At 26.8% G+C, this 26,512-nt stretch overlaps 3 protein-coding genes across 6 annotated transcripts; all 3 read right to left on the reverse strand.

Annotated features, from left to right (window-relative positions):
• Positions 1-2,165: 2,165 nt before the first annotated feature.
• On the reverse strand, positions 2,166-7,699 carry LOC111040654 (T-cell immunomodulatory protein). 2 transcript variants are annotated; one of them, XM_022324637.1, is made up of 5 exons: positions 7,512-7,699; positions 7,304-7,419; positions 5,886-6,528; positions 3,008-3,663; positions 2,166-2,949 (listed from the first exon to the last, which is right to left on the reverse strand). In XM_022324637.1, exons 2-5 carry the CDS (start codon positions 7,316-7,318, stop codon positions 2,434-2,436), a joined length of 1,830 nt encoding a protein of 609 aa, XP_022180329.1. In that variant the 5' UTR covers positions 7,319-7,419; positions 7,512-7,699; the 3' UTR covers positions 2,166-2,433. The 2 variants fall into 2 exon arrangements, with proteins under 2 accessions (XP_022180329.1, XP_022180328.1); XM_022324636.1 differs by having other exon boundaries at positions 7,304-7,450.
• A 3,200-nt stretch (positions 7,700-10,899) lies between these two features.
• On the reverse strand, positions 10,900-14,634 carry LOC111040678 (E3 ubiquitin-protein ligase MGRN1). Of its 3 annotated transcripts, none has more exons than XM_022324676.1 (13): positions 14,531-14,634; positions 14,268-14,361; positions 13,850-13,968; positions 13,426-13,628; positions 13,171-13,358; positions 12,956-13,110; positions 12,669-12,890; positions 12,451-12,608; positions 12,113-12,206; positions 11,921-12,046; positions 11,466-11,568; positions 11,276-11,394; positions 10,900-11,174 (listed from the first exon to the last, which is right to left on the reverse strand). In XM_022324676.1, exons 2-13 carry the CDS (start codon positions 14,353-14,355, stop codon positions 11,049-11,051), a joined length of 1,701 nt encoding a protein of 566 aa, XP_022180368.1. In that variant the 5' UTR covers positions 14,356-14,361; positions 14,531-14,634; the 3' UTR covers positions 10,900-11,048. The 3 variants fall into 3 exon arrangements, with proteins under 3 accessions (XP_022180368.1, XP_022180367.1, XP_022180366.1); XM_022324675.1 differs by having other exon boundaries at positions 14,429-14,544; XM_022324674.1 differs by lacking the exon at positions 14,531-14,634 and having other exon boundaries at positions 14,268-14,524.
• A 1,778-nt stretch (positions 14,635-16,412) lies between these two features.
• Positions 16,413-26,262, reverse strand: LOC111040667 (fatty acyl-CoA reductase wat-like). The gene is made up of 12 exons (XM_022324656.1): positions 25,997-26,262; positions 25,129-25,286; positions 24,519-24,612; positions 24,226-24,348; positions 24,034-24,159; positions 23,819-23,967; positions 22,763-22,872; positions 22,394-22,586; positions 17,262-17,427; positions 17,040-17,164; positions 16,705-16,962; positions 16,413-16,636 (listed from the first exon to the last, which is right to left on the reverse strand). The coding sequence occupies exons 2-12, from the start codon at positions 25,260-25,262 to the stop codon at positions 16,549-16,551; spliced, it is 1,566 nt and encodes a 521-aa protein (XP_022180348.1). The 5' UTR covers positions 25,263-25,286; positions 25,997-26,262; the 3' UTR covers positions 16,413-16,548.
• Between the last annotated feature and the right edge of the window lie 250 nt (positions 26,263-26,512).

The following is a 26,512-nucleotide window of genomic DNA, read 5'->3' on the forward strand; positions in this document are numbered from 1 at the left end:
CCGGTGAGGTACGAGAATCGGAAATTACGTCTTTGTAGTTGCCAGTTGGTTAAATGCCTGATCGTGGGTGCGGAGTGGCCGAGTGGGTGATCCGATAATTGCCAAAAGCAACCGTTACGTTGATCTCTAAATTACTCAAAATAAAAAAATGTTGTTACCTTGGACCTATTTTCTGTGGCCTCTAGAAATTAGAGTCAGAGCATAGACGTACCTAATGTGATGAATTTATACGGGGAGCTACCACCTATGTTTTGGGATTTCAAATGCACGATATGTATTTTAAAAATATTTTTTGTCTTTTTGAAATTACTAGGTATTATTATAAATTACGGTAGGTTAATTTAGTTTTTGCCGAAAACATCGCATATTTGCAAATAATATATTATTTCTATTAATTTTCAAGTGCCTTATCGTTGAAATGGCAGAACAGTGTGAATAGGTCCTTTGCTCATGGTAAAAATATGTAGATAATAGCTTAAAAATATTTTAAAAATGTCATTGTGTATAATGAAAAGCTTTAATAATAAGTATATTAATATAGGTAATAATAAAGTAATTATACTATTAATATAGTAATAGCCTTAATAATTATTAATATTATTAAGGTTCTCTAGTATATAGTGTAAGTATAAAGTATATATTTATGTATTAACTATATAGTTTTAGTATAAGTGTTGAGTCCCTATGAATAATGTAAAATCCTAACTGAAAATAGCTCAAAAAATGTTTGTAACTATATTTTTGATTTTTTTTAACTGGTACCTCCATGAACCTTAAGTTTTTTGATAGTGCTAAAATTTTCTTATCGACAACTGAAAAAAACTAAAATAATCGATTATTGTTATGCCCATTAATAGTTTTAAAAAATTAAAAATATTATTTGTATAGTAATATAAATATCGGGGGAAAAATTTAAGTTTCTAGGGTTATTTGGTTTTGAATTATACCAAAAGCTTATAGTTTTGGGTAAAAGTATTCATTTTCAATACTTTTTTTTTCATTGTTATTTATAATTAATTAAAAATATATTTTGAATCTTACTGCCCAATACAGATGATGACATAAGTATCACAGAAAAAAAACATGTCAATGTAAAATACATTTATCCATTGTTCCACTCAGAATCTTTAGTATGCATTGAAAAATAACTATTAGACGTATAATAACTAAAAATACAATAAATAACTAAGAGTTTTCCAAATCTTGTCAATCAGATTATAAATAATCAATTTATTTATTTGTTTGTCATATTAAAAATATTCCAAAAGTATATGATTCAGTATTTCAGTGATTTTTATATTTAATAATTACCTATCTTCCTATATTTTATTTGGAAACAAGTTGTTGTACACAAAGTTAACTACAATTATTGATTTTCATAGAAAAAACATAACATAATTTAACAAATATAATATTTTATATTTTATTTATGTTTTCACAATTTTAGGCATAAGTATTTATCGTTATACTTTATAATTACATACTATGATATAAAGTACTTATAGCGACTATAAATATTATAATTATTAATTAATAATTGATGGTCTTAATAAACATTAAGCAGAGGTGATCAAATATGTCAGTATTAGCTGTACAGTTAAGTAATGTTTTAATGAAGTATAATATAATAAACAAATAATGGACATAAATGAAAGGCAAAAAATATCATGGCTAACACATAAATAAACATCACTATCAAAAACAAATATAGCTTTAAATATTAAAATATAAATCACATGTAAATAATTAATAAAAAATTGTAAATATAACATTTAATGTAATCATTATTTGTATCATATTCCACAAATTCAAGGCTGTTATTTCTAGTATTGGTGGTCAATAATTTGTTTTTTTTTTGATAAATATAATTATATATTTATCAAATTTTAATACATCTTGGATAGGACTATTGGAAACCGACAACATGTCCTAAAGTTACAGCCTTGTTTGTAATAATTTATAAATTCCACAAAAAATATATTCTTATGATCTATAGTTTTATATTTATTTATAAACTTATCTTCAATAACAATTATCATCCTTCAACAAAAAATATTTAAATGTTAAAACAGTTAAATACAAATTATTAAAATAAAAATACGTATATTTTTAACTAACTTCCTATTAAAAATATAATAATTTTAAATTGTTAATTTATTTCTATATTATCATTTTTTATAAGTAAGTATTAACTATTTCCAAAATTTAGGTCCACTTTTTTTTTTAACTCGTAAGAAATAAGCTACTAACTTGAATTGAAAATGTATTGAAATTATTAAAATAAACTTAGGTATATTCATATTTTTCAACAAAATAAAAATTTTAATTAGGTTTGATTAAGAAATGTTGTATTTTTATTATTAAATTAAAAATAGGAATATCATAATAATCACAGTAATAGAACATAAAAATTATTTAAAAAATTGAATTCTTTTACATAGCATCAAAATGAAATTTATGTGCTTCCTGTCGTTTTTCAATACGATCTTCTTGTCGTTCTTTGAAGTACAACACTCCAATAATAAGTAAAATAAGTAGGCATGTTCCTGCAAGCGCAGCTGCACTTTGAAATATTAAACGGCTTGGAGTCACAAATAGTTTGGCATTCCATCTACTTGGATCATTTATTGGATTAGGAATTACAACCATTTGAGAATTTGGGATAATTTGTGTCCAAGAACGGGTTTCATTTAAAACCGAAACAGTAAGTTCATCTACAAAGTTAGGAGTACGGCCGAGTCCAAATATTGTATAAGGCAAATAAAGAGAATAATAAGCAGACTGGGGTAACTGTGTAGCTATGCCTTGACGTGGATACCCATCTTGTGTGGTAGTAACATAACTAACTTTTGGTCCAGGCAAATTAGTACCAAATGTACGAGATTTTTTTCCCAATCGACTAGGTAACATTTCATACTTGCTATTTGTCAAACCAGTAACAACCATTACCTATAAATAAAAAAATATGATAAACAAACAATAAAAATATTTTTAAAAATGTACTTACTTTCAAAAAATTTGCATCGTAGTCCAAACTGTTCTTAAAAGCTGACATATTGTACTCTCCATTACCTCCACTGACCAACAACACATCTAATATACCATTTTGAAAAAAATCATAAAATGCTCCCATAATGTTGTTATTGTCACCATTCATTGCCTGAAGTAAGTCCCATCGAACAACAAAAGTTCTGTCAAACCCATCACAGCCTGTTGTACATGCAACATTTTCCATTAAGATTACTTTTGTTTTTTTTAAACTGCCTCCAAGACATAATGTGCCTAATAAATCAGGGTAGCCATCCATATTGAAATCACCAGGGCGCACCGTGATTGTTTCTAGGTATGGTACATTAGGCATTGGCGGTACAAATCCCCAAACACTGTTACCATTATGGAAATTTATTCCCAAATTATACCAACGAGTTGAATCATAAAAATAAATAGTGCTGTTAGTACATTGTGCATCAAAACAAACAGGCACAATATGATCCATGCGTCCCTTAAGTTGTAAATCCATGAAAGCAGTTTGACCAACATTTGTAACCTTCAAATTGTCAGGAAATGAGATGGTTTGGTTAAAAATGAATGCACCAACTTCAGAATCAGAAAGCCACACTTCATATCCTTTTGTAGTTGTTAAATATAAATCAGGTGCAACATCTGAAAATAAATATACAAATGAGTATAAACTATTACGTATAAATTAGGAAACAATATTCAAGTTAAGCAAGTAAATAAGAAGATAAATCTTCCATTGGAATATTTTTTGATATTTTTAGTACCCCTCATTAAATTATTTATATTTCAAAAAGAAAAGAAAATTACCTTTTATTCAAACATCATATTATTTTGTTAGTTGTTACATTAATTTAGCTGTGCTTCAACTTCATGGGTGTTTAAAATTGTATTTAATATTTAAAAAATAATATTATACTTGAATCATTAGATATCAGATGGTAAATTTTTAATAACAAATTTAATAAGTAACTTTAATCATCAAGTAATTAACTATGAACAAGAAACAAAAAAATTAATGTCTAATGCTGGGTTGCAGTAACACTAAACATTTATTGAATTAAGAGTAAGCTTATGGTCCATTGAAAATGATTTAGTCTCCCATGATTGGTCCATTAAATTTTACTAAACTATTAAATTACAGTGGAAGCCGTTTATAATGACATTCAAGGGACCAAAGAAAATAGGGCATAATAACCAGTCGTCATTATAACCAAAATTACGAAAAAAAAATTGTAACTTCAATGCATATTATTATTTTGTTATTATTTATTAATGCAATGTAAACTATAGAAAAAATGTAAAGATAAAAACATTTAATTATGTACTTACATATTTAAATTCATTAATTCAATTATAATTTTAAAAAATCTGTTATTTTAAGTTGAACTTTATTTGAATAAAAATCAAATATTTTTTTTCTAGTTCTTCAAAATTTACCTTTGGACTTATGTTATTCAGAGCCATAAAAATGTCACTATTTTTCCAATATAACCAAAAATAAACGTTATAACATCCATATAATCGTTATATAGGCATTATAATCAACGATACAAATCAGTACATACAATATAGGAGTTTTGCCAGGACTTTTAATTAAATGTCATTACACCCAATATGTCATTACAACCGATGTCATTATAAACGGTTTCAACTGTAATTCATTTTCCATGCAACCCGGCATAAATGTTACTTGGACTCTAAGAACTAGAAATAAGGTTGTATTTAAACTGTGGTCACAATGTGTATCTAACGTCTTTAGTCAAGAAAATCATCATCTAGCGGAAAACTAAAATAGAAATCAGGATATATAATTATGGTACATAATATTTGATCATTGTAATAACTAATAACTCTAGATAAAAAAGATAAAATTAATTGTTCTGGTAATAAAATAACAAAATAAGGTTAGGTTGGAATATAAAGAGTAAGACTCTACAGTCTACAAGCATTTTGAACATATGAAAGTTTGAGAATTTAATTGCTTTTTTGTTGCCAATATGACAACTAAAAAGTCACTAAAAGTGACAGATAATTTTAAAAGACAAGGGACCACTCATAATATCAATAATATACGATTACAAATATACTTGTAGGTAATTGAAGACATTTATCTCAAAGAAATACAAGACAAAATATACAACGGAAATATTGGATATTATTGTGATAGTTTAATCAAACTATATGGATAGATTGATGTTGTTTTTAGAAATGTTTAGGTAATGCTTTAAATTATAAATCTACAATTAAAACTGTTATTAAGATTGTTCTTCAAATTTTAAAAGGTGATAAAAAATTACCCCAATTTAAATTAAATTTATTGACATTATTTATATACTCTGTTTAAAATAAGAAATGCCTAACTGTTTCAATAGGGGTGTCAAACGGGTGTTATCTAATTCCACCGCTAAAAACTGGTCACCACCGTAGGCGTTTCTTACTTTGAACAAAGTATGTTGCGGTCGTTATCGTAACGACCGCGGCGTCTCTATCGACGTCAGCGAGATTGCGACCGACAACCGGTCTGGCCGCCGCCAGCGGCGGTGTTGGCAGGGCAGCTTTTGCTTGACCGTCGTCGCCGCAATATCGCAGCAACTTTTATATAGTTAATCGTTTTTGTACAAAATAAACATCAAAAATGAACCTTAAATCTATTCCTACACCTACAAGTATAGCCCAAAACCAGAAGAATAAAAATAAAAACTTTATAACAGTTATAATTCTTATTGTTTTCTTGTTAATTATTTTAAACATAAGATAATCAAAATACAACTTAAATGTAAATACAATTTGAAAAAACACATAAAGAAGACAATCTAACACATTAAGTAGTTTGATAAGTAAAAAAAAATTATTTTAAAACTAACCTCCACCTATGTCTACAAATCCGTGTGATTGGGGAATTCTTATCTCTTCAGAATTGTAGTTTTCCATTGCCACTTCCGTAAAGTTTCCAGTTGAATTGAATAGCCAAAACATTCTTTGTGTTGTACCATTTGACATTTTTTTGACACCAAATAAATCTACTATCATATTACTGTCATAGTTAATAACCAAAGGTTGATCAATAATTGTGAAAAGCGGTTTATCTTCATTTGGACATGCCAAAACATTTAATCCTCCCCACAGTATATGAACATCTAAATCATTATTCTGTTTATTTGGTGAAAACCAATTGGAAAACCCTCCTGAACCAACTGTTATGTTTTTTACAGTAACCAGTAGATCCATAAGAGCATCACCATTGAAGTCTCCGGGCACTACCGATGTTATTTGATGTTTATTAAACTTGCATTTTGTTTGTGTACCAGGCTTTAAGAAAGGTTCAACATTAGAACCAAACATAATTTCAATAGATCGACCTTGATCTTTTAGTACAAACATATCTGTAAGTTCATCAGAATCAAAATCTCCAAATGCAGCAGGTTGTCCTTGAACATAGTATCCAAACACAGGATATGTGATGTCAATGGAGACACATGTATGACTTAAAGCCACCAATAGAAATATCTGAAATCAAATTTAATTAGTTAAAAAATTAATTAGTTGTAGGCAGTAATTCAAATATAAGAGTAAAATCAATATGTATCTATGTAATTTACATATTTTAGTTTTAAAGCAACTTATAAGTATGTGTGTATATTACATTTAAAAATGCTCATAACTCGCTTCAAAATAAATTTTTATTGAAAATATTATTAAATCTATGAACATTATTTGAGTTGTACATTTGAATACAATTAATAAATATTTATAGTAATCAGTATGTAGATTGTAAGTATGTACCATTCACAAGTAAATAGTAGTAAGCTAAATTTGTCTAAATTACAATCAAAACACATCCAAAATACCCAATGTAATATAAGACTAGTATAAATAATAAGAGATTATAATTATAAAAACATATTTTACATTTTTACATTAAGTGAATATAATAGAACATTTCAATTGATTTGTGTTAACCAGATATGTAGAACTTTTGATTTAAAAAAATTATGAACATTTTTCTAAATCTAAAATTGACAATGAATCTCATAGTTATGAAATTTTTTTTTTTGGGAAATAAACAATCTATACAAGTAATGAGCAATAATATTTATTTAATTGATTATAGACAATTTATTTACTAAAGTACTTAGAGTAAATTTAAATCAAGCATCATAATATACTGTGTAGGTAATGAGCATTTGCAAATATATCAGTTATTTATCAATATGCAATTGTACTTAGCCATTTAGGTATAAACTATAATTTAAAATGTACATGGTTATATTGTAATACTTACACCCGCCGATATCATGATGTCGTCGATGAATGAATATGTGACAATTGTTTTACAATTTTCAACCAATCTGCTGAATTAACATCATTACAACAATTGTCTAGATAACCGGTTACATACTGTAGTGGTACATACAATAATGGATTATTCCTTAAAAATATGTTTATTATTAAATGGATAGTTTTGAAAACACAATGTAAAAATATTATACCTTTAATGATTTTTTTAATGCAATTTTTTAAGTTCTATTCGTTACAGATAATCAGTATTAGTGACTTATGTGTTGGTGTTATACTGTAGGTCTGTATTACAAATGTACAATTACCTATTAAAACATAACATTTTAGTATTTAACACATCAAAATACGTGAAAAAAAATTGATGTGGTTAATCAATAATCACCTACCACTATCACTATCTGTTGTTTTATTGTGTTCAACAGTGTTAACAATCATCGTCATCAATGTTTATATTATTATCATATTATATGATCAATTTTATCATAGAACAATATAGTATGTTATAAAAGCGTCATAAGCCCACAGTTTTGAATTTTTTCTCGGTGTTCTGTGATGTACACTATCAACTACTACATTTTAATACTACGATTCTATGAAAATTAACAACTTAAAAATTGTTTAAAACCATTAATGAAAATAATATAGTCTAGTATAATTTATCTTAAAACCATATATATACAATCATACAGATATACAACTATGTATCATATTATATCTGTGTTTAAACCTTTAAAACGAACAAAGACAAATTTGATATATTTGTATATTTTGTTATTAAATTTGGCAAATATTTAGTAGTTACCTTTTACTGTTAAGACTTAGGACTCATGAGTTAGGTATGATAAAAGCAGTTTCAGTGAAAAATTAATAGTTTGAAATATTAAAATCTTTGGAAAAGTTATAAAAATGTTACTAATTTAAAAAAATTGTTTAGGTAGTCATTGTTCTGTGATAGATACCGCTATATAGTGGAGTATGGACACTCAAACTAGATAGCAGACAGCCAAAGGGAATTCAAAAATGACCATTATATAATATGGACGTGATATAGGGATAAATAAATTAAAAGCCATATTGCATACAAATTATGATTTATCACATAATAATTAACATGTAGGTACATAAGCGTATAAAAAATCGGGTAAGTGGGGGACGATCTGCTGTGTTGCTGTGTAGTAGCCTGTAGCCAGTAGCTTACAAGTTACAAGTGGGTCACTTTAATAGATGTTATTAAATTTGAATGTTATGATTCAAATCATTGTATATTTGTATACGAAAAACGATTCTGAGTGGAGACGGTGTGTTAGTTTAGGATATTTTATATTATTATTACTTATTAGTTATTACTTATTATTAATATGGTAGCCGGTAAGTTGAATTAATATTATTCTTAAATTATCAGTGATGCTGGAAAAATATTAAATATACCTATGTAAAATTGAGCTGCTTTGGAACCGAATTACAACAAAATGATAAACATTATTCTTTGTGTTAATATGCTATTTTTTCCAAATTTGAACTTAAAATGTCTGTAAAAAATAACTGCATTCATATATATTTTTAGTTAGGTATAGGAAAAAACTGCTTAAGATTGTTTTATATTTTTAATGCTTAGCTATAAAAATTGAATATTTTGTAAATTTTTAACTATAAAATCATTTTCAATTTGAAAAATTTTATCAAAATTTGAACTTTGAATGCTTTAAAAAAAAATCGTGCTTACCTATGTATTTTTAATATTTTTCCACCGCTATTGTAACAAGTTATCAAGAGTCTTGTATTAAATTTTCATGCTTTTCGGCTCAACCAATTTTATTGACATTTATAAAAATAAATTTTAAAAATATGAGAATTTGAAAAAGCTTAAAACGAGTCAAAATATTTTAAACATTTCATCAAGTATATGAATTGGCGAAATAAACATTTGGTGTAAATTTTAAGTATTTACAGAAATTCGTTTTTGAATTACAACAAAATAAGAAAATCGCTACAAGAGAAATTGAGTCGATTAAATATCCAACGTTGTAAAAATTTCAACTTAAACGCCCATACAAATTTAATTTGACTTAACAGTAAATTTTTTTTTTTTGATAAAGGTAGACAAACTTGTGAGGAATCTTTCATTACATTTTTAAATCTTAGATATAAATAGAAAATTTTTATCAATTTGTAACTAAATATAGTTTGCTAATTTTCGTGATTTTTAAGAATTTTATCAAAATTCTATGTTTAAATGCTCACAAAAAAAATTGTGGATTAATTCTCAATTTTTTTTTTAATTTCCATTAACAACAGCTTACAGGGAACCTTGCATTACCTTTACAAGCTTTTTAATCCATCGAAAATTTTTTTATCAACCTTAGTTTAAAAAAAACAAATAATCGAAAATTTCATGTGCCTATAAATAGTTCAACACAAATCAAAATATTTTGAAAATTGTATGGTGTATAGAAAATGCTTACACAAATATTCAGTGAAAATTTCATGTATCTACAGTCATCTTTGTTAACGTTACCTACACTAAAAACCAAAATCGATTTTTTTCAAAAAATGTTTTGGCCTAAAAATTTCCGCTTTTAATCAATTTTTTGTTTGTTTTTCTTGTTGCTTTTGAAAACTATTGGAATTTTAAATTTTAACCTCCCGAATGCACCAACTAGATTCCCTTTCCTACCAGAAAAGTTACTGTTGAAGAAAATCAAAGTATTTTTAGTACTAGAAACCGTGATGACAGACACAATAAAAAAAAAAATATATATATAAAACATATCATTATAAAATCAAAACATCGCTCAGAATCTAAAAGAACTGGGTTTATATATTTTTTTGAATTTTTGGTTACATAGATAACTAGTTACGTACAAAATTGTTTTACATTTTCAATTCTTCGCTATAAAAATTGAACATTTTATAAATGTTTGACTACAAAATAATTTGTACCTACATTTTGAATTTAATAAACGTCGTTAAAAATTAGAACTTAAAATGCATTAAAAAAATTATAATGATATTATTTTACTACTGCTATTCTAACAATATATCAGGAACCTTGTATTTAATGTTCAAGCTTACTAATCCAACGAATAACATTTTATTGACATTTACAGGCATTTAAATTGTTGTTATAATTGCAGTTAAGCTCTCATTCAATTTATTTCTGAAGCATGTATTTCAAGTATGTACTTACCTATGTTCATTTCACCATCACATTTAAAACGATGATTCATCTAGTCCCCCCCCCCAAAAAAAAAAAATTGAAAAATTCGTAATTAACTATGTTGGCAACCTCAAAGTAATGCAATAGCTGTTCTAATGTTGTCTTTAAAAATAAAATAAAAATGTTTGATTAGGTTACCTATGAGACATATCTTATGACGGATTTCTTTAATAGATTAAAGTTTATTATACAATTTAATATTGAGATTCATACAGTAACAATATTTATAGTAAAAATTTAACAATTTTAACTGTCTTTAAGAGCTTTAATGCTTTATATAAATATAAGGTAATATATTTTGTACACAATTTACATACTATTAATACAATCTTAATTTTAAATATTACTTATTATTTTTATTATTTTTAATATACTTTAAAATAGTTATCTTATATAATTCAAAATTTGTACAGTTAATTATCATAAGATTAGCGAATATAAATAATGAAGAGAAATTTACTGTAAAAATAATAATAAAGTAATAAATAAATTACACATAGTTTATTAAAATTTATACAGGTGTAGTTTTTTCATAAGCAGCTAATAACAAACGAGAAGAACCAACGGAAGTATAACTTTCACCACTTGAACGTTGACTTACAGTACTCATAGGAGTACCCGGTAATGACACTCTTTCCTGTATAAAATCAATGATTTTTAAATGATTTATAAAATAATAATATTTACATAAGCTATGTAGTAAATATCAAAACCAAACAATAATATAATATTATTTACTTGAGATATTGATAGTTGAGGCTTTTCATTTTGATGTGTAACCAGCATTCTTGCAGCACATTCACCATAACACTCAGCATCTTCTGCACCATGATTTAGTATAACATTGATTTCTTTTTCTAGAAAATAGAGAAACGTATAAATTTATTATTTATTATTTAATAGAAAAAAAAATGTATTAAGTTCTTACTTTCAACTATAGCAGGTTGGGGATGTTCAACTTTCTTTTCAATACTTTTCTCTGAATCCAATAATGGAGACATTTTTTCTGCTTCACTATCTTCATCCTGAGTCTAAAAAATAATGAAAGTTTGAAGTATACTCAACTATATAATATGGTTATTACTTATATTTGTATTATAAATATTTATCACTACAAGGTAATATTATAACATTATACAGTTGAATTCGCTTATAACAATCTTCAAGGGACCTTGAGAATCAGATAACATACATAATAATAATAAAATACAATCATATATTCAAACTTTGTTATATAATGGTGACAAAACATACTATACGTGAAATATAAAACCAACCAAGTACATGGTTGGGAATCGTTTTATCCAGAATATTGTTTGTACATGGCATCATAAAAAAGCAGACTCTACCATATTATAATCTAAGTAACACTAAATTGTTTACCTCTTCCTCAGGATTTGCTTTTTCATTAATTACTCTCACTTTGTCTTTACACTTAATTGGAATTTTAGGTTTTATTTCATCTTTATTAGAACCTTTCGATGATTTATCACTGATAGATGCGGCTGCCTAAAAAAATTTGAGGTGTGTTAAGTATTAAAGGAGAAGATAAATTAATAATTCTATAAAACATACGTTAGAACTTAAAGAATTATCACTAAGGCTTAATGATTCACCATGCGAATCTAGGCTGCGAGATTTTTTTCTGGAAAGCCTGTCTAAACTCATTCTGTAAAATAGTATTTTAAAATGTTATTTAAGAAAAGAAAATAATAATTTTATCTATAGACATACATGATTAATTTATATTCTAATTAATTCAATTTTTACATGAATAACATTCAATTTACTTCATTTCTTATTAGATCAAAAAAAAAAAAAAAATGACTCAAAGATAAACTTTGAAATAAAAATTAACAAAGAGTAAAAAAATTAAAAAAAAATTAATATAAATTATTTCGAATTATACATACTTCGACATAGTGAGTCCAGCACATTGGCTATCAGGTGAAGACTCTAGTAAAGGATCACTTGGAACTTTAGTGGCATTACTATATCGTCGAAAATTTGGACCATTGAGAGCTTCAATCAAAGGAACAGTTTCGTAGCCGTAAGGAGTACGTAGATCAATCTATAAAGTTAAACATTTATAAAAATATTTACTTCAAATTTTAAACATGAATATTATTACTCTATGATTATTGTCCAATGTTTTTTGTAAGGCTTTTATTTGTAAAAGAGCACGAAATGGAACTCGGCATATTGGACAATTATTAGCTTGATATCGTAAAGAGTCAGCACATGATTGACACAAACACAAGTGACGACATGGCAAGATTAATGTGTCACGCATATCACTCATACAAATTACGCACTCTGAACTACCATCTTCTAAATCTTCATCTCCAGAATCCTTTAAGTATAAATAAATAAACAAATAAATAAATAAATTTTAAAAAAGTAAGTTGGTATACTAACTTTTAGGTCGGGTGTTTTATTTTCAATGCCATATATTTCTTGCAGCAAGTAGCATAATCCATCTACAAACAGTTTTTGTTTTAAAGCTTTTAAAATGTAGGAACCATCAGAGTATTGTTCAACAACTGCAATTGTGGTATGCGACTGTCGTGTTTCTAAAATGTATAAACTTAATGAAAAATGAAATTGACATTATATATTAAAGACTCATTTACCTTCAGAAGTATCATGAGCTACACAATGTATAGCAATAGGAATAACTTCTTTGTTAAATGCATAGGTTAAGTCTTCAGTACTGTATATACTAGGATCAAACATATGCAATGGTTGAATAAATTGTTGATTTGAACCTCGTTTATAGTGATAAACTTCAGACGTCATAGATGGATCACGACAGTTAAAACTAAATAAAAACAAAATTTTACATTGAAATCCATCATACATCAATAGCACTTAATATTGACACTTACGTAACCCCACTTGGAGTAAAATCTTCAGTGCAGAAATAATATATTGTTATTGAACATGGTGAATCACAATCAAAAGTAAATTCTATATTGAATATAGTTTTACCTTCTTCAGTACGTATGAAACGCAATGATTCTTTTCTAATATTTACCAAACTTTTTAACGGTTTAGTAGGTTCCCCTACTTCAGGGGGAGGGTATGGAAACTAGATTTTTGAAAAAATAACATAAAAATTATTTTTTTTACACACAATGTTTTGTACTTATTTTTATAATTCTATAAAGAAAATTAAGGTTGCAGATGTTTGTATTTTTTTTTTTGATGAAGTTTAAGTAGAATATTTTTAACTTTTTAAAAGATATATACCCAGCTCAAATCAACCAGAACAAGAATATATGTAATTATATTGTGATTAAATCTACTTACTGTTGTAGGACATTTACTAAAAAAATTTAAATCCATATTTTCTCCAAATAAATATGCTTCTGGCTGTGGTGTATCAAATTTTTCACCACCCATAATAAAGTGAGTGCTAAAATAATTTCCTGAAAAGATATTTAGAAAAAACAAGAATATAAAACAAAAATTTTAAATATTATTGTTATAAAATAAATATTATAAAATTGAATAAATAAATAAAACTAATGAAAAGTATTGATATTAGTAATTGCATTTCATACGTTTTTATTCTTTAAAATACATTTGTGTATAAGAAAGTGAAGTGACATACATATCAATTATTTAAGTGACTAATAATTTCATAACGCTTTTGTACTTTCTAATCGCAGTTAATAACATTTACAATACTAAATGTATACATTATTTAAATGACTTTTCAACAAACCAGATTTGGGTGGATATTTATAAGCATTATTTGAGTTGTTATCCACTTCTTCAACTCTAGTGTTTTGTCGACTAGTAAATGCACCCATTGTACCCTACAACGATTGAACTAAATTATAATATTTCAAATAAATGAAATAGATAAAAAGGAATAGTTAATACTTTTTATTATAAAAGTCTAAACCGTAATATTACAGATATTCATTACATATAAACCAGCAATGAACTAAATACTATAATAGGTAGGTAGTTAATACTACTTACTAGTAAAACTTAAAACTAAACAAGTACCACAAATCACAACAGTGTTATCAACACATTATCAATATAGGTCGACAACGTTCATGTTATTTCAACGTTAACAACGTCATCTATGGATTTTACATTTGTTTTGATATACCCACCTTGGAAAATCGAAAATTTTAATTCGACCATAGCTTCATATCTATTATTTTTTTTTTTTATACTATAGGTAGACTACGAATTAAGATCTTAATTCGTGCTATAGACCACGGCTATAGAGAACAAAGAAAGAAGATTCTTAATAATCGTAGTATCGTACTATAGACACAGAAATATAGATAGAATAAAGAATATTAGATCTATGGATAGATCATTAAATAAATTATTATCATTATTTATGCCTTATACTATGAGAGAATGAGATAGACTAGGTGTCATATAGTTCATGTTATACCTGGAGTCTGGACTATAAACCAAGGTACCCATAAGTTTTATAGACACTACAAGAAGTAAGATGGAAAGTATTAAGTAGGATGTACCCGATCAAAAAATAGAAAAACTAGGTGGGTACTAGGAATATTTGTGGGTTTGTATTATATTTACAAGCTCGTAAACACTGAGCACCGTGTAGATATCATGTAATGTTATTATACTGATGTACTTGTACCTAACATTATAAAACTGAAAGTAAATCTAAATAAAGTATCAAGCGGGTACATAAATGTGGATAAACATGGGTACAAGTGGGTCGCTCTGCTGTGTAGTACCTAGGTAGTTATCGAGGATGTCGTTGTACCTAATGGATATGATATATTTAAATTCAACAGTGGGGTAGCAGGCTGAGGGAGCTGCAGCCCCCCCCCCCCCCGAAATGTTTACAAAATTAAAAAATTATTTTTATGGTCTATGGTATTCGATCAAAAACTAAACCACGGCTGTGTAAAAAATTGATCAGCCCCCCCCCCCTAAAAAAAATCCTGGCTACGCCACTGAAATTCAATGATAAATCATTGCATACGAAAAACGATTTTGAGCGGAAACATTATGTCATCATAGCATACTCTTATAAATAATCAAATTCGGTATTTACAAAAAAATTTAATAAAAATCGAAAATATCTCATGCCTATTAATAGCTTTCTGATGAACTTTTATTTTGTAAAGGTACATAACTTCTTTTACAATGTCTAATGTTAGCTATGAAAAGATAAGCTTTTATGTACTTCTAACTGAAAAATAATTATCACATTTTCGGGATTATGTTGAAGTTTGTCAAAATTTGAACTTTAAATGCATATAAAAAATAATCTTGTCTATTTGTATCTTTAATATTTTTTAACAACTATTAAAGCTCTTATGACTTTATGAGGACCCCTGTTCTAAATTGTTATACTTTTTCACTAAGTAAAAAAGTTTCCATGGACAATAGTTTTAAAAAAGTTTACAAAATTCGAAAAATTTCTTAATGCTCTCTCGTAAATAGCTCGAAAATAATGTTACCATACTTAGAAAATAGAAAATGCTAATATAAATACTTGGAGAAAAATTCAAATGTCTACGGTTATTCATTTTTAAGTTCCACCATAGAAATAAAATCGAATTTTTCAAAATTTCAATTTGTTTTTCACTTTTTTTTGTTTTTCTGAGACGCTTTCAAAAACTACTGAGAATTTTCAATTTTTTCCTCAGCAAAGTACCAACTACATTCATTTTTCTATGAAAAGATGCTGGTGTCGAAAATTGCAACATTATTACCACCCCAAATGTTGAAGACAGACAGAAAAAAACACACACATCATTGTAAATTACAATACATTCATACGTTATACTCAGAACCTAAAATATATTCAAAATAATAAATTAGGTAGGTTCATCAATATGTAGTTATCAACAAAAAAATTAAATGCTCATTAGTCATTATAATATTATATTGTAGGTAAAATATTGAACAATGAATATGGACGTATAGTAATTAGATTAGACTGTAGTACTGTACAGTTGATTATGAGATTCTAGGAGTTAACAAATAAAAGCCGTTTGTTATACAAACAAATTACAAATTCCATACAGTATCAATAAGAATGACGCAGCTAAAACGGATAATAATGTGTAGTAAGCAATGCATAATCTGAAAATAAAATAAGAATAATAAAATCTTAGTCAATATGTAATGTATGGTAAATATGCGTTACTGACTTTTGATTCCATTTTCTTCCTTCTGATAATGTTTCCATTGGATCTTTTACAATATACATTCGAATACCAATTACGTGTTTTTTGAAATATTCATTCCAACTCAATTTGGTTAGATCGAACCTGAAAAGTGTCTGATCTAATTTGGATAACTTTTGTATCAAAGACCTCGTATTATTATCGTTAAATGTCCACGATTTTAAACTGAAGTAAGATATGACATCGGAGAATTTGTGCATTTTTCTATATCCGTCCATTAATCTAAAATGTACAAAATATATATTATATTATATTTATCGAACAAAAAAAAAAATTATTATTTTCTAAGAGTCACTTACAGAGGCTTCTTTCCGACGAGTTTGGCTAAAGAATCAATTATAAATGCGGGTATGATGTGGAGAATAAAACATAAAATTTGGTATTCGTATTTATTTTTGGATAATCTCAGTAGAATTGGTGAAATCTAAAAATTGATAATTTTTTATTCGGTTAAATGCAATAATTTTCAATTTACATAATTGTCATTAACTATTATGTTTAAACCTATTCAAACCACATACCGCTTTTACAGAAGGCACTTCACATCCATACTTTTTGTTCAATTTTGAAAATTCTCCCCATGTCAATGGGTTGGCACTAGATGACACGAAATTGTAAATAGGTGCAATTAATGTTTCTTTTTCTGAGTTATCAGCTTTCATTTCATTAGAGGTGTTATGCTCATTCCTAAAATAATTAAAACGTTTTTGTTTATTTTTTAATGTTGATGCATTTCAATATTTTTGAATACAAATAATATCCTATCTCGTAGATTATATTTAATAGACAAGCGACGCCCAATCCATAATATAAAGAAAATTTACGAATTACATGATCTACCTATAGCCTGCTATAGGTATATACAGTGGGGTACATACGGGGGAAGGGGGGTTACGGGTTCACCCCCTCCCCGCCTCCCCCCCCCCAGGAAACAAAAATAGATATTATTGATGAATTTCTTAGTATTAATCATCCGTGCATACACAAACATACGTCAAAATAATATGACTATTGAGTATACACTATACTTTACCAACCACGCAAAAAGATTTCATAACGAAATTATGATTTATGGGTGCCGTTTATCAATCAAAATAGACATTAAATGTCATCAAATTTTGATCGTACACAGTCAGTTAGCGTGCGGACATAAATACATATTAATATTGTCGTTATCTCGACCGACTCGATCGGACACATAGACGTATAATATATTATAATATTATACGTCTATGATCGGACAACGGAGAAAAAACCAATTGCGTTATAATAGTTGAATTTCGCGTGAACGACAATAATACGGTGAAATGGATTCTATTTCTATAGCACTATCGTAAATGATCATGTTAAACGTTTTCGTTAAATAATATTATTCATTTTTTGTTCGTTCTGTTCTATTCTATTATTGGAGAAGTTTAAATTTTTGACATAAATTTAACTCCATAAACCATAGGTAAGTATATAAATAAGATTAGTTAGAGTTTATAATATTCAAATTGTTTATAAACAAAACATTAAACATTAAGCATTTAAAATATTAAAATGAATTATAAACACACAATACTGGGCGAGTTCATGATTTTTTTTTAACTCAGTTAAAGGTTTTTAAGTACAGAAGTTTTAGATTTTAGTGTTGGTGTTTATTTTTTCCCGAAACGACGACGTCGATAACAATAATATTATAGCATAATGTATAGGTAAAAATGTATTGTTATCATTATCATTCGTTATATTTTAGGTTTTGAAGGTAAAGTAAATAGTAATCATGGCTGAACAATTATATGTAATTAATAATATAAAATATATAATATTCCGTACTCGTATATACTATGTGCATATTATAGTAGTAGTATTTTACTGCCATGAGTTATGTAAACCTTTGTATTTGTTTTTGTTATTTTGCCCATTAATATTTATAAGTATAATGTGTTTGGTTGTTAGAAAAATTGGTAGTTTTGAAGAGAAGGTGTTGGTTATTTTTTTAAGCCCCTCCCAGAGCAAATTTGAATGTACGTCACTGGGTATATATAGGTACTAGCATTGATAATAATTAAGAGTGACTAAAATAAATGGTAGGTATTATAACACTAATCCTCGGATAAAAATGTAGGTTTGTACTATTATGTTTAAAAAGCAACCGAGTAGGTACCCGCTCTGTTGTTGGGTAAGTGTCCAGTGTCTCGTAATAATTTATTTTACAATTAGAAATGCGGACATACAGTAGGGGTAGGTCAAAAACTTCACTTGCATAATATTTTATTTTATACCAAACCTTACATGTATTATCTTATAAGTCAAATGTATTATAACACGAAACGCGAAACATGGAGAGTGTGGAGTGACCTTAACAAAAATACAAGGAAAATCCACTATAGTTGAATAAGTATAGCCGTATAGGTAGGTACCTATATGTCCTATATAATATAGTAAATATATTTATCTGATGATTATCGGGGCTGTATGTCTATAGATGTTTCTATCTTTTAATTTGTATATGGAACAAAAATTTATATTTTCGGACTTTTTGTCTGACAATAAAAATGTGATCGGACATTTTGACCAACAATAAAAAAATGAATCCGGACTATTCGTCCAACTTTTTTCAAAACGGTCTTTTTGTCCCCGGACTTTTCGTCCGGGATTCGATAAATAGGTACCTACAAACGTTAATTTTCAAAATTTTATATAAAAATTGTGTCAAAGTATTTTTTATATTTTTAAACTTATAAAGTTATAGGAAACGTTTTATTATATTTTAAAGCTCCTCAACTTCAACGAAATGTTTTAACATAAATTAAAACAAAATAAAGAGTAAACATTTTTTGATATCTATGAAGTAAAAATAGAAGTAATTATACCTAATCATTTCTAAAAAATACTAATATATATACATATTCCGAAATTCAGTTAAAAATTCAATTCTATACAGTTAGATTTACAAAAAAAAAATACCGTAAAATTGATTTAGTTAAACATTTATGGTACCCAAAAATTACCATTTTTCCTCAATTTATTTTAGTTTTTTTCGATTATTTGGATTCATAGTATGCATTATAAAATTAGTAATGTATGCATTTCATTTTATAATAATATGCTAAAATATTCAATACAAATAGCTGGTATAGTAAATTAGCAAAATATACAATGAATTTATCAATGATTTCCAAAACTATTAATTACTAAGTCAAAGACAATTTTATAATTTTAAAATAGATCGAATAAAGTTACTTTTTATTCAAGCTAAAGTATTTCAGTTAGTATTTCTTTTAAACACATTGAATTTTAAATTCATTTACATTTTATTTGTCGGACAATATCACTGATTTTAAGAAATTATATTATTAGAAGCCTAAACATTTGTTCAAATATACAAAAAATTGTGTTCACAGTTAAAATAAAAAATAATTCTTACATAGGTAATGAATAATGATATAAAGCTATATCCATTTACATTACTACCTACCTACCTACCTACCTAAATTTGAAAAATAAGGCTGAAAAAATAAGCATACCAATAATTATAGAATATAGATCCTAACCTTATAGCGACGACAGATGTAAACATAATAGTAAAAAATACGCACACCAACACACAATGTCATTATAAAACTACATTCATCGTTCTGTTCGGTCAGAATCCAACCTGTTTTGTAATTTATTGTTATTTTTATTATATAATTGACGATTAAATTATGAAGGTTGTTTGGTTCTTGTTAAAATGTTTATTATTTCCCGTATTAATTTATGGGGATTAGCAGTCAGCCTAGAACACCTGAACACGTCCAACCGTTATTTCCTATCGTAGAGTTATTTAGATTTTAGATTTTATATAATTTATAGTTATATTATTGACTATAATATAACTATAGTTATTCGCACGATTTTACGATACGTCGGTATTGAATTATAAGTTAATAATTAGTCAATGGCGTAATTACCGGGGGGATTTTCGTGTCGTACACCCCAAGACTTTTTTTTAAAAAACTGACAAATCATATTGAAGTACGTATTTAACTATACAATGCACATATTATTATTTTTTAAGTATTACTGTATTATATATTATATACTATAGAATATTTTATAGAAATAATAGTACATAAAAACCCAACCCCTATGCTTCCATCAGAAATTGTCGGTTGGACTTAGTTTCAAAGTAATAACACTAATAACACTAATAAGTGTAATAACCTTTTGAATTTTGCAATTTTGAGTATTTTATACCTATGCAGATTATTCCACAAAACTATATGATCTTTATTAAATAGTATGTAATAATTTATTTTAATGTGTGTGTGTGTGCATTTATACATATATCTACTTTATACAGATTAAAATGGTTGTACTGAGAGGTTCTTAAGATGCAAACCAATTTTTTTAGGGAGGGAAGAGGTTAATGTTTCAATCTTTTCCCCACAGACATGACCAAATCATGTCACAGTAACCATATCATTCGTTTTTTTTGGTCAAAAAATTAGTTTTATCATATTTTTGTATTAAGGTCTGCACACACTGCTCAGCGGTATCGGTAAATTGCGTCAATCTGTATTTTACCAGTTAGGTACCACTATTACAATTTGCCACAGAGTGAAGAAGAAATATACTTTAAATTATAATAATATAAATACGTTATAAATGTATTATTATCTAATTATCCTTATAGAAATATATGCTCAGAATCGTTTTTCGCGGGGAATCTTAGTTGCATCCTATACAAAAGGTATACTCAACTAATTGCCCCAATATATTGACGTACTATATTGGTTAGGTAGTAGAATTTTTATTTCGCTTTCAGGGGTTCTCCATGACGTATTAATTATAAAGGAGTCTGGACTTTAATATTATGTTTGGATATATTATATTACGTTCCTAAAATTATAAATTATTTAAAATTACGATAATGGATGGATTTTGTTACCGATTTCATAATAGCAATATTATTGATGAATAATAATAAGCAAATTTGTTTATAGTCACTATGAACAATAAAAACACGATCTCTATTCTACCTAGTACCTATAGTACCTATATATAATAGGCACTATAGTTAATGTATATAAAATAACACGGCTAGATTTTGTAAAAAGCTTATCTTATAAGTATAAACCTAATTTTTGACTGACATTTTGATTGATATAATTATTATCATTATTATTATTTATTTATTTTATTATATTATGAACTATATTGATTTTGATTAAATATGAGTGGTTCAACGTTTATTTACTTTTTTCTTACATTTAATAAACACATTTTTGATTGACTTGTGGTTATTTTTATAATTGTCATTTATTTATTTATTATTTATTTCACTATTATAGTCGTTAAGAACCTCTGACTAAAAATACACGAATTGCGTCCTGGATTTTTGTATACCTTTTTTACATGACGCAACTCATGTGCTCTGCTCTTGTTTTCGTGCGTATACAACTATACAATGATTGATCATTGAATTAAAATTTTACGCATCCATTATTATAGTGGCCTATATTATACTCAATGAAGTGGTTACACTATGCAACAGAGTGAGTTACTTGGTTTTTATTTATACATATTCTATTGTTTTTAGTTATTGCCTATTGGATATGTAGATAGTTGTTGTTTGTGAGCCTAGCCACATTATACTTTATGGAGTTGTATGGCTTATAATTACCATTGGTTGTGAATATCCCAAGCACAAGCCAACACAGCATTGCTAACGTAATCTCCAGGCACGATATCGGCAGTTTTACTTGAATCGGCATGCATGCATCTCATGAGACCAATGCCGGTGGCTGCTACAACTCCCGTTGGCCCATAGAAATTGTTGATCCATCCAGGTACAGGCTCGTTATCGGTGGCGATAACTGCAATTTTAAAGACGAAATGTACATTGATATTATGTATAATAATTTATAATTATAACTTATTGGTTATTTCAGCTTTTAGTTATTAGAAAATATAAAGTTAAAGCTTAAAAATATACTTTAAATAAAATATAAAATCCAATAACATAGTATGCACATTGCAATATTGTACTTACTCATTGACGGTCTAATAACTCCAATTGGCAACCCTTTGCCATAAGTCACTATTTCGCCCTCGGCAATCGCTTTTGTCATCGAGTATGTATTTGGCCATTCCCCTAGTAAACTGCACGGATAAAGGATTCACACGCTCTAATTATTATTATTTTAATTATTAAAAAGTATTTAATAGGTATACCTAAATTAGATAACCTAATATATTATAATGTATAAACATTAGACAATATATTTAATTATGTATTATACATTTAACATAATATACAACATTATAATATGAACTATGAAGTAGCGATGGCCGATGGGCATAAAATCCGAGCATTTGAATTATCCGAATATCTGGATATTCAAACCCAGATGATATCAATTTATCATAGCTTCAACAGTTTTCATAATTTATAATTAACTACCAAAACAATATGTTATTTTCATTGTCATTGTGTGTGGTCTTGCAAAACCACGCACGCGATGCGTGATTGGTCGTATATTAGTATAATATTTTATAAGTGAAAAATGTGGTAAATTTCAACAAAACCATTTAAATACTTAAATAATTGTTTTCATTGCTAAACGCAAGACAGCACTGGTAATTAAAATGCATTAGAAATATTATATACCAATGTCCAAAAATTATGTTGTAGAATTAAAATATTATTAGTTTATAAAAATAAGTCATTGAACACCAAAATCGTGTTGAATAATCCGGATATGCCCACCACTAATATGAAGTATATCAGTTTTAACAATATAATTTATTTTTTACATACTTGAACAATATTTAACTCTTTATCATGTTTATTTTTTAAGTATTTTTCATCACAATATATATTATACGAAACACGTCATGAAAAAACGAAACAGACCTGTATATATTATTAGGTACCTATTATGTATTTTATTATTATATCTAGTTATAAAATATTATATCATAATATTCAATATACCTAAGTGATATTTCCTAGTTCCAATACATCTATAACTATATGGAAATATCCTGATGCGTATAATACATTATATTATTCTGTAAAATATTGTTCTCAATGTGAACTACTTACGAAGGTGTAATTCTAGTGATGTAGTCGTCGTCCAGACCGTTAACGACCTGTAATAACTTGTCCCCAGTTATAGGTGGTTTGTAGAAAATCTCATCCACAACTTCCCTTCCAGCACAGTTAGAATAAGCAGTTGAAATGTGAACGAAAGCCTAAATCAAAAAACCATAGTAATAATAAGGGCACATCAAATTCAATTCTTAATCTGTTCGTTTTACTTTTAAGTTTTTAATTTTTTGGCTAATTTTCAATATATCTTGTAAGGCAATTATATTAATATTGACAGCAATTCTTAAATGTTCGTCAAATCGTACAGTAGCAGCAGAGTGTATTACTATGTTTACCTTAGTTAAAAATGATTTTATTAAATCCAATTATTTACAATAGAAATTTATAATATTACAAATTACTTCGTCTTTAATAATGTTGATATATTTTTCTTCGATCCCCATGTTTGGCAAAGCACAATCACCGATAACTGCAGTGATTTTTTCCAAAAAGTTCGGTTTTTCTTTTTTCATTAATTCAAATACCTGAAATGATTCCTCACATTTTACAAAACGAAAATTGTTTACAAATAATCTGGGCTAAATATTAAAATTATAACATTATGAACTTATACCGAAATTAATAATAATTTTGAATTCATAGTTTTTTTCTTAACTTTTTAATGGAAAAATAATAAAAACATTAAGGTTCTTACAGGGTCATTGAAGAGTTCCTTGAATCTTTCTTCTGTAGTTTTTCCTTTTTTCTCTCTGATTAAAAGATAAATCTTTTTCACTCCTGAACAAGTCCTTTAAGGTAAAAACAAATATTTAAAATAAATACTTGTTGAATTCAAATCAATAGTAAACCTTTTTTATGTTTAACAATTCATTTTTGAAACTTATTGTTACAATATTACAAGCAATTATTTATCTTAAATGTTGTAAGTAATATCACATTTACTATTTTTTAACATCAAAATAAATATAAATATATGTATAATATGTATTATATACGTAATATTATTAAATATGAACTTTTTAAACTTTCTTTTGTTTTCCTGAAAACTGTTTTAAAGTTATCTTTGCAAACTTATAAAGTTGGAAGTGGAATTGTTTTTGTATTTATAGAAACAATCTTAGTTTAGTTTACGCAATGAAATAAAAAATGCCTTGTTGAATAATTATTAAGTAAATGGATAAATGGTTTAGATAATTAAGAATACTATACTAATACATATACCAATACTTACCCACATATAAACACTGGGTGTACATATATTTAATGAATTATTTTATATGTTAAAAATAAAGGCGAATTCTCACCTAATTAATTTATCCAGTATTAAATTTCCCATGAATCCAGTACCACCTGTTAAAAATATTGTCGTATCATTGTAAAATGATTGAATTTCTGATAATTGAGTTGTTTTTTCGCAGTTTAATTTGCAGCTATCCATGATTAGAATATCGGGGCAAAAAACCTGAATGAAACATAAAATAGGTAAAAAATTATAGAAAATATTTAAGTAATTACTTAGTAGAAGTATCAGGCCAAAGTTATTATGTGTATAATGTTTCAGTGATCGAATACTAGGTAACTATGTTTTTATTTTTTATAAATAATTGATTTGAAATCTTAAAATTAAAGTAATATATTATCAAGATCAGTATTATATAATCATATATACTTAAACATATTAATATTAACTTACATATGCTTAAATAACTTGAGAAACTTACAACTATATTATAATTGATAATAAGTTGAATTAATTAATACAGTCTTAGAATAGAAACAGCAATATAATAATTAAATTGAATGGAAAACATTTTAGAAATTAAATGCTAAAAGTGTTGAACAATAATTAAATAAAGTACAACAATTGTGTGAAAAAATTGAACGAATTAGATCTTGAAGTATAAACAATTAATACAATTTATTTTTGATCAATCACACATATTTTATTAGGCATTTAGAAAATAATATACATGTTTAAATGAATCATTTATAATTGCATGTTATATTTTCTAGATTATATATTTTTTCATAAATATCAAAAAGTTTAGTTTAAAAAAAGCCAAAACAAAATGTAAATTCTAAGGTATAAACGTAAAATAAATGAGTTATTGTTATTAAAATAAGAGTTGAAATTTGAAACTATTTTGTATAAAACTTATAAAACTGTATTACCTGCTGTGTTCAATTTTTTTAATTTTTTTTTTTTTGAATCTTTATGGTTTAGTGGAAACTTCACTATTCGAACGTGTTTAATCAACAGGACAAAATATCGTGTTTATTCAAGATAAAGACATAAATTTATCAAGTATGGTATTATCATTAAAATATACACAGACACAATATTCCCAATAATGTAAAGTTCGAAAAATGACTATCCGTCTAGCAAATTAGGCTCATCCGTTTGCTATATAGTTCAACGCGGACTGCGCCGATTCTTCATTATACATGAATATTTATAGTATTGTAGGTAAAGGATATGGAACATTTATCAGATTGCAGCATGCAAACGTATATGATATGCGTATTGACCATGAAATCTCAACCAGTTTGTTTTTTTTATATATATAAAAGTTATAATGTTCTTAGGTACTATATGATATAGCTGTGTAGCAGTGGCGAGTCTACACTGGCGGATCCAGGGTTAGAGGAACTGTGAGTCAACCTATTTCAAGATCTTAAAAATGTAGG

This window comes from Myzus persicae, unplaced genomic scaffold (assembly GCF_001856785.1).
Source record: "Myzus persicae strain clone G006 unplaced genomic scaffold, MPER_G0061.0, whole genome shotgun sequence".
Taxonomy (NCBI): Eukaryota; Metazoa; Arthropoda; class Insecta; order Hemiptera; family Aphididae; genus Myzus; species Myzus persicae.

Coding starts and splice junctions, on each gene's coding strand:
- LOC111040654 (XM_022324637.1), bottom strand. Junction 3,664..5,885: donor ATTTGTAGACATAGGTGGAG/GTTAGTTTTAAA, acceptor ATTTATTTTCAG/ATGTTGCACCTGATTTATAT. Junction 2,950..3,007: donor ACGATGCAAATTTTTTGAAA/GTAAGTACATTT, acceptor TTTTATTTATAG/GTAATGGTTGTTACTGGTTT.
- LOC111040678 (XM_022324676.1), bottom strand. CDS start 14,355: ATGGGTGCATTTACTAGTCGACAAAACACTAGAGTTGAAGAAGTGGAT. Junction 13,629..13,849: donor TTAGTAAATGTCCTACAACA/GTAAGTAGATTT, acceptor TCAAAAATCTAG/TTTCCATACCCTCCCCCTGA. Junction 12,207..12,450: donor GCTGGACTCACTATGTCGAA/GTATGTATAATT, acceptor ACTATTTTACAG/AATGAGTTTAGACAGGCTTT.
- LOC111040667 (XM_022324656.1), bottom strand. CDS start 25,262: ATGGATAGCTGCAAATTAAACTGCGAAAAAACAACTCAATTATCAGAA. Junction 23,968..24,033: donor AAAAAATTAAAAACTTAAAA/GTAAAACGAACA, acceptor TTTTTGATTTAG/GCTTTCGTTCACATTTCAAC. Junction 17,165..17,261: donor AAGTGCCTTCTGTAAAAGCG/GTATGTGGTTTG, acceptor ATCAATTTTTAG/ATTTCACCAATTCTACTGAG.